Genomic DNA, 7,265 nt, shown 5'->3' with positions numbered 1-7,265 from the left:
ACTTTGTGACTACGCCAATATGTGTAATCCACACCTATGTACGGTCGCACCATCTTGTGCGACCCGCCTCACATACGTTTGTGGTGCTTCTGGCCGTGCTACAGCGTTCCTGACTGAAACAGGCGCATCCGTTTGACGCGGCTGCAACAGTTAACGCACTCCTTTTATACAAGGGTACGTGTAAGCCCGTTGGAATAAATGTTACTAGACGCGACATGAGATATTAAAGAGATCGTATCGGAAATCAAGATGAAATTGTTTTGGTTTTGAGAAGACTGTAAGCGAGATCGGCTCTCTGAGACATGTCCAACCATCGATGAAATGTTTTATTAATACTTGGTTGTCGGATTGACGACAATGGCTATCAAGTGCAACGGGCTTGCCGCGCTCCTCGGGCGGAAGATGCTACGACTTTTCAATTCCACGTTAATTAACGTGGGCCCGCCAGCCGCCCCTCAAGTGCTGAACGTAGAGCTTCTTAAGAAGCTTTTGCTATATTTAATAGGGTTATATTTCTATCTGAAGATGATACTTAACTATCAATTTTCAAGGTACAACTAAATTTGTATAAAAGCCATCTCATGAGCAAGCAGCCCAGATGCCAAATATCTCTCCTTTAAAAGGTATCATCGTTTCATCCATACCCAGTGAAAACTTATCATGATACTTCATCATGGTAATTCTGAACTTCACTTTGTGTCCGATGAGCAACACTGTTATTGCGTATAAAAGGCCGTTGTCAGAAAAAAACTGAACAATATAGATAGCATACCTACCCACCAGCTCAAAAAATCATTCGAAATTTAATTGATACTCCTTTCCAGAATAGTGTGCAAACAAACAGTAATATCAAGCGGTGGGGGTACAAAATTAGGTATCACTGTAGGATATGTCGTTCTACAAGTTGGTCCAAGCAAAAAGAACCACGAAAGTTTTGCGTTCAGCGTGCCGCAAACAAATGCAGGTTTGCAAATTATCGAGCTGCGAGAAGCCATAAAGACACAACTTTACGAAATACGGAGATGATTTGCTTCGAAACTATAGTAGGTTGACAGTGAAGATTCAATCAGCAGCTGATGCCACCGACACTTCCAAAGACAGCGCCGCGAATGTCAGACAAATTATTCAATCGTAAGGTATTTCGCGATCAGATATCTTGCCAAATCATTGGCACCACTAAGTAGCAAAGAATAGCAATACACGTAGAGAATTATTGTTATTAAGACACCAACAAGCTGTGTCAGGAACGAACCTTTGCTTGTAGATCAAAGACAAATTGTATGCTGTTTCTCGACATATCAAGTACTCTGAAGGTATCACGCGCTTGTGTTTTTTGCTTTCTTCAAAAAAGCGTAGCACTCGTTCGTACATGGGAATTGCTAAATGAAATAATCCCTAACTCAAGCAACCACAATTGTCATCACATTGATTTGGTACAGTCAGTATAGTATCGCTCATAGGACGTATCGAAGACCTACCAATTGCTGGTGAGCACGACCGATGTTGTATGATGCCTCGATTTGACGAAGCTCTGTAGGGATGTCACTCGGGGCGCTGATGCGTGTTCGCTCGTACTGTTGAAGAAAGGCAAAAGCTTTTGCTACAGTGTGCTGCCGGTCGTTAATGGTTCGCTGCATTGAAGCGGACAGGAACGCCAGGCCAATGCAGAATAGCGTGAGGGAATCATTAGGATGCTTTTGGTGAGCAAGCGTCAGCTCACCCACCGTCAGTGACGCGATGTCCCACGCAGAGGACTGGTGGCCAGCAAGTAAAATGGCGGGATAGCTTTCAGGATCGTCATGCAGCAACTTTGCTAAAAACTTTTGATGCCACGAAAATACACCTGTGATAGCGATCACGCGCGAAAAAAGATTCCAGTAGCCAAGATTTTGAGGATCCTCCATAATATTTAAGCGCGCACACTCGTATGCCATGCGATTTTCCTTAAACTCAAGAGCGATGACGAGAGCTAAGAAGCGCAACTCGAATCGCAACGTAGGTTTAGCAATCTTATCGGATGTGTTAACGTCCGTCAGTAACTCGATTGCGGCCACGTACTTGCCACGCTCAGTAAGTGTCCGGGCCACATCAATTACCAAGTTGTAGTACTGTTCTTCACCGATTGCACGCAAAATTACAATTTGCTGCGCCACACGCATGACAATACCCATGAAGGATTCGCATTGGTTCAAATCTGTGATGTCAACTAAGTACTCTGACTTCAAAACTTGGAAGCCCATAGACTGTGCATCGCTTTCAGTAATGACATCTTGAGGTTCAGCCAGTGGATTCTTTGCGCGACCAGATAATCGAATAGACGTCTGGCTAAGAGAAGTAAGGATAATTGGGATGCCAACTTGACACAGCACTTCGGCCTCACCAGATAACTTTTTCAAGTGGCCATACTCAATTAAAAGCTTTAAGCGTATACCATTATCCATCGCATCAACTGACAAGGACGGGTCATGAGCTATCTCCATCCGAGTTTGTTCCTCTGCATCTTCTTCATCATCTGCCTCCTCTTCGGATTTAGCAGCATCACTATCGTCGCCAATCTTTGCGCCTTTATCGGTTTCGTCATCACGTCTTGAGCCCACATGTTGGCCTTTACTTTTTTGAGAGGTATTGATCCAGTACGGCCGAATAGGCGGACGCATCGTCTCAGGAAGATATTCATTAAGCAAAGCGATACCCTCTAATGGACGATTATTTTTCCGTGTGGCTTGCATAGCCTGCAGCATCAACTCTGGGTCGACACTTAAATCCAGTGAGGAGCTTTGGTAAACCAACACCTTTTTATAATATTCCACAGCGACGTCATAAATTCCCAAGCGGTCGTGGCATGCGGCATACTTACTACAAATCTGCTCAACTGAAAATTCTGGACAGCTTAGTAGCTGCTGTAGAATCGCTGCAGCCTCTCGGTCCTGACCTAGCGCAATGTAAGCATCAGCCACGTCAAGATACAAATCGCCAAAAACTTGCACATCTTGCGCAAATAAATGCGTGAACATGGATTCAGCCGTGGCGAAATCCCGTTCGAACAAGTGACAGATACCGTACTTTACGGCAATATCGAGTGGCAAGCCACCTGGGTCACCTTCCACTTGTTCTGAGTCTGAAGCTGAGGCGTATCGTAAGTGCAGCTGATGAATCACATCAATAGCCTCCCGATATTTTTTCAGCGTGATGTACAAGTCTGCAAGCATATTTACAGCATTTAGCTCGTATTTTGACGCGTGCATATTCTGCGATGAGTCCAATATTGCTGCATTCTCGATACACCTTTTAAGTGCATCTACAGCTTCTTCGTCTTGATCGTTGCAATGATATGCTTCAGCGATTTGGATCCACAAAGACAAATCGTTTGGAATGAGAGCTGTTAGCCTCTTAAACACTTCGGCAGCTCGACGGTTATCACCTTGCTCTCGACTCAACTCGGCATAACTAAATAAAGCTTCTTTGTCTTTCGGGTCTGCACTGCTCGCCTTCTTAAAGCAAAACAACGCCTGATCAAAATTCTGTTCATCTTTTGCAATGCGTCCCACGCGCTTCCAAAGTTCTGCGTCCTGGGGCGTTAACGTGCACGCAATTAAAAAGAATTGAAGGGCTTTGATTCGGTCCTGTCTGTCTTCATAAATCATACCCAGTGTATGGTACGGGTCTGGGATAGTCGGGGCCTTTTTTATAAAGGCCTTGAGTAACGTTATAGCCTCATCATATTGGTGGGATGCGTACAACATGTTAGCTTCACCCAGCACATTCGCGAGCTCTGGCGGCACTTTTGTAGCTGTAACGCTGCGCTTGCCCGTATGTCCGCGCCTTCGACGTCGTCTGCCCACTCCACCTTTACTTCGTCTACGCTTGCGAGATTTCCCCCACAATTGACGCTCAATATCGGAGTCTTCTTCCTCTTCTACCTCGACACCGTAATTGTCCTCCTCACTTGACGGTGGAACATACGCATCGTCACTCTCATCAGGGCCGTCGGATTGCTCATACTCAGCATCGAGCATATCCATCTGAGCGTCGATGCGACCCACTTCGTCCTGCGGTAGATCCTGCGCGGTGCCCATGGCCGCCTCCAGCAGCTCTCGGAAAGACATGAGATCAAAAATGAAACTCGTATTTAGCAACAGAGTCATGCATTTTTTGTACATCAATTGAATTTACAAAATGGAAGAAAGACGACGAATTAGTGTAGCAAATGCTGGCGACGAACTATCGTGGGCGGAGGTTCAAGGAATATGCAGCCAACTGGAAGGAATTCTTCACGACGATGCACTCAAGGACGCAGCACGGTTGCGAGGGCTCGCGCAGAAGCGTAAGGACATCGCTAGCACATTCCAGGAACGCCAAAGCTCGGCGCAACGACAACTTGCGCGTACGTATGAAACACATCAAAATGTACATCACACATTGTTACACGCTTGCTCTACTGCCAGATTTACGCGCGAATTTGAGTGAGTGGAAAGAAAAAGAACAAATGGCCAAGCAGCGCAATGAAGAGCTGTACAAGAAGCTGCGGGAGCTGGATGCCATTAAGCGTGACATGGCCGTGCAGCTGGACCGCTTCCGTCTTAACGAACAATATCCGCTTTCCGTTTTTACATTGCATTTTTGCCTGCTGATTTTTGAAATTTCAAAAGTTGTTTGTAAGCTTTCCTTAACTTTTGCTGCATTGGGGTTTTACGACATCGAAGGAGTCTTTGGACATGTTGTTGGACAAGTACGAAGAGGCAAGACAGGAGTTTATGCAGTATAATACTGAACACCAAAATGACATTCCAGCAGCAAAGTAAGAGGGATCAAAGGTGCTGACACGCACAATCGCTGACTATTAAGCTTTTTACGACAGAAACCAGATGAGTCTCTACGCGTCTATTACGGGCATCCGATGGGACTTTAATGGCTCGCAAAGAATTGTTGGTGGTAAGCAGAGATTTACTACGTGTTATATTTGAGAGAATACAGCAAATTTCGTTACTTATACTTCTGATTTTTAGATATTCACGTACCGGCCAAACTAAAAATTGTTCGGTTTGAGGTTGACCCAGCAATGGACCTTTTCATCGCTGCGAATACATTGTGGGACAAAATTGATGAAGCTTTTGACTATCCTGACAACAATGAACGCGATTAATTGAATTTTTATCGGTCTGTTCTACTATCATCGTCGGACCTCAAATGACAGATTATATCACTAATGTTGTCAAAACGATGCTGTAAATCATGAATCTGTATTGTACACAGTATCAAGCCTCAACCTGTACCGGTCGAATCTCTTACAAGGTTAATATCATAGTGGTCGCTTGCCTTGCATCCGACCTGTCGTTATGCTGAAAAAGAAAAGTTCAGATGTGTTGCCGGCGGGAAGCATATTTGTCTATTTATGGAGGTTTCTACAAGGGTTAGTACCTAAATCCGCCGGACTCGTCGCCTTCACCTCTTTTACTTCGGTTTCTTGTTGTAGGGTAGAAAAAAGAGTAAATCGCTTCTTCTCGTTGTAGCGACCCCTTCTCCGCCTGACCAAACTCTTCTATGACCTTTCCTTGTCGGTCTGTCTGACATTTTCATCGTCATTTCTTTTACTAGCGGCGGAAGCAGTAGTAGTCGCTATTGAGTCGGAAAACATGGTACTCATTCCCACTTAAGAGTAGTCACACGGAAATCAGCAGCATGCAAGGGTGAAATGCAAGCGATGCAACTGTAGTTGGAGCAGTCGGAAGGCTGGGGCAACGTTGCACCTACACGTATGCACCAAGTTATTCTGATTTTGATGATGTAAAATTATCAATGAGATTGGTGAATCAATTCTTGGCTGTTTTGATTTTTGAGAAAGGTGGGTCTCTTGTAAAAAATGCATATAAAGTACCCTGCTATGTGTTTTATTATAAGGTATATTACGGGGTATTATCCTGCTGTGAATCTTACCAAAATTACTGTTTTAGGAGGATCGTATCACTGCCAAATGTATTGAAATCTAACGATCGAGCTTTACTCGACTGGTATTGTCACAATTTAAACAGAAAATGGCAGCGGGGGAGAATTTATGGCAGAAAATTTTGCGCGATTGCTCTGTGCGGTCGAAGCTGCCGGTGGTCAACCTTCTGGTGGTCGGAGACGCAGAAAGTGGAAAATCGGCGCTACTTTCGCGTCTCAATGAGGCTAATCTTCTTTCGTCAGATGCGACCGATGACGCACAAACCGTAGACAAGGTTTTGGCTTTTAAAACGCTCAACGTTCTGGACCCGCGCGCCAAAGACAGTGGCGATGAAACCTCTGGTACGAAGTTGTGACTTCGCTGCTTTTCTATATGCTTGACAACGACTTTTGATAACTTGTGTAGAGGACTTGATAGCGCAAATCAGCTCATGGAGTCTGAATGACTTAAGTCTGAAGGATCTCATCAAAATTGCAGTAAAGCCACAAACGCTGCATACGGTAGGCTCAAAGCTTGATGATAATAGTCTAGGTAAAAAGTGTAAGGTAATGAATATGCTTCTGTTTGATAGACAGTGGTGGTAATTGTGTTGGATTTAACGCGGCCCTGGACGATAAAGAACTCACTGGAGCAGTGGCTCTCGGCGCTGGAGGGACAGTTGCTCGAGCAGATCAATCTGCTTACACCTGAGACCAGAAATGAGCTGTACACGGCTATTAAACAGCACATTTTGACGTATGAAGACCCGGTATGAGACGCAATATTATGCGTGTGATACAAATCTAATGTCGCAGTATTGCTTGCAGAGTGTCGATCACTCGGTGCCAACGCCAATGGACGTGTCCACGAGTGACTTTGTAAGTTATTATTTGTATGGTGTTTTATACGTCTTTCATATATCTAACTTTAGTATCTAGATGGAAGAAGGAGTGCTGTCAAAAAATTTAGGAGTGCCTCTTGTGTTTGTTGTAGCCAAGGCGGACGTAAGGGTATACTGCTGATCATGATCATAAAATTTTGTCATCTGACATTTGTTTTGCCAATATTCTAGTTGCGTCCGGATATCTCGGTAAAGGTGGACTATATTGAGTACACTCTACGTCACTTTGCAATCCGGTGTAAGACTGATAGCAGTATCAAGTTAAAATGAGCATTATACTTGACTAACACTGTGTTTGCTAGATGGTGCTTCATTGATATTTACATCGGCAAAGACGGGGTCGAATGTGGATACACTTCGCAAATATGTTCTACACCGCGCTTTTCCATCTCAATTTAAGCTTACAGAGTCGCCGCACTTAGTAGATCACAATTGTATATT

General features: G+C 44.4%; 3 protein-coding genes across 3 annotated transcripts in view; 2 read left to right on the top strand and 1 right to left on the bottom strand.

Annotated features, from left to right (window-relative positions):
• Positions 1 to 1,121: 1,121 nt before the first annotated feature.
• PHALS_00183 (RNA polymerase III transcription factor TFIIIC) lies at positions 1,122 to 4,106 on the bottom strand (the record flags this gene model as incomplete). Its single annotated transcript, XM_024728803.1, has 4 exons — positions 1,122 to 1,176; positions 1,253 to 1,395; positions 1,479 to 2,470; positions 2,543 to 4,106. The coding sequence occupies 4 exons, from the start codon at positions 4,104 to 4,106 to the stop codon at positions 1,122 to 1,124; spliced, it is 2,754 nt and encodes a 917-aa protein (XP_024572223.1).
• A 70-nt stretch (positions 4,107 to 4,176) lies between these two features.
• PHALS_00182 (uncharacterized protein) lies at positions 4,177 to 5,143 on the top strand (the record flags this gene model as incomplete). The annotated part of the gene is made up of 5 exons (XM_024728791.1): positions 4,177 to 4,384; positions 4,446 to 4,651; positions 4,704 to 4,798; positions 4,859 to 4,932; positions 5,007 to 5,143. 5 exons carry the CDS (start codon positions 4,177 to 4,179, stop codon positions 5,141 to 5,143), a joined length of 720 nt encoding a protein of 239 aa, XP_024572222.1.
• An 889-nt stretch (positions 5,144 to 6,032) lies between these two features.
• Positions 6,033 to 7,265, top strand: part of PHALS_00181 (cytoplasmic dynein 1 light intermediate chain 2) — a gene marked incomplete at both ends in the record, with an annotated part of 2,391 nt that continues 1,158 nt past the window's right edge. Inside the window, 7 exons of the mRNA XM_024728780.1 lie at positions 6,033 to 6,285; positions 6,350 to 6,444; positions 6,516 to 6,692; positions 6,751 to 6,801; positions 6,862 to 6,927; positions 6,996 to 7,062; positions 7,127 to 7,245. Of these exons, the coding sequence (XP_024572221.1) occupies positions 6,033 to 6,285; positions 6,350 to 6,444; positions 6,516 to 6,692; positions 6,751 to 6,801; positions 6,862 to 6,927; positions 6,996 to 7,062; positions 7,127 to 7,245 (828 nt within the window). The remainder of the gene's footprint in view (positions 6,286 to 6,349; positions 6,445 to 6,515; positions 6,693 to 6,750; positions 6,802 to 6,861; positions 6,928 to 6,995; positions 7,063 to 7,126; positions 7,246 to 7,265) is intronic.

Source organism: Plasmopara halstedii (assembly GCF_900000015.1).
Source record: "Plasmopara halstedii genome assembly, contig: Scaffold_110, whole genome shotgun sequence".
Lineage (NCBI taxonomy): Eukaryota > Oomycota > Peronosporomycetes > Peronosporales > Peronosporaceae > Plasmopara > Plasmopara halstedii.
The sequence above is the reverse complement of the archived record's forward strand: the minus strand, read 5'-3'. Positions and strand labels throughout refer to the sequence as shown.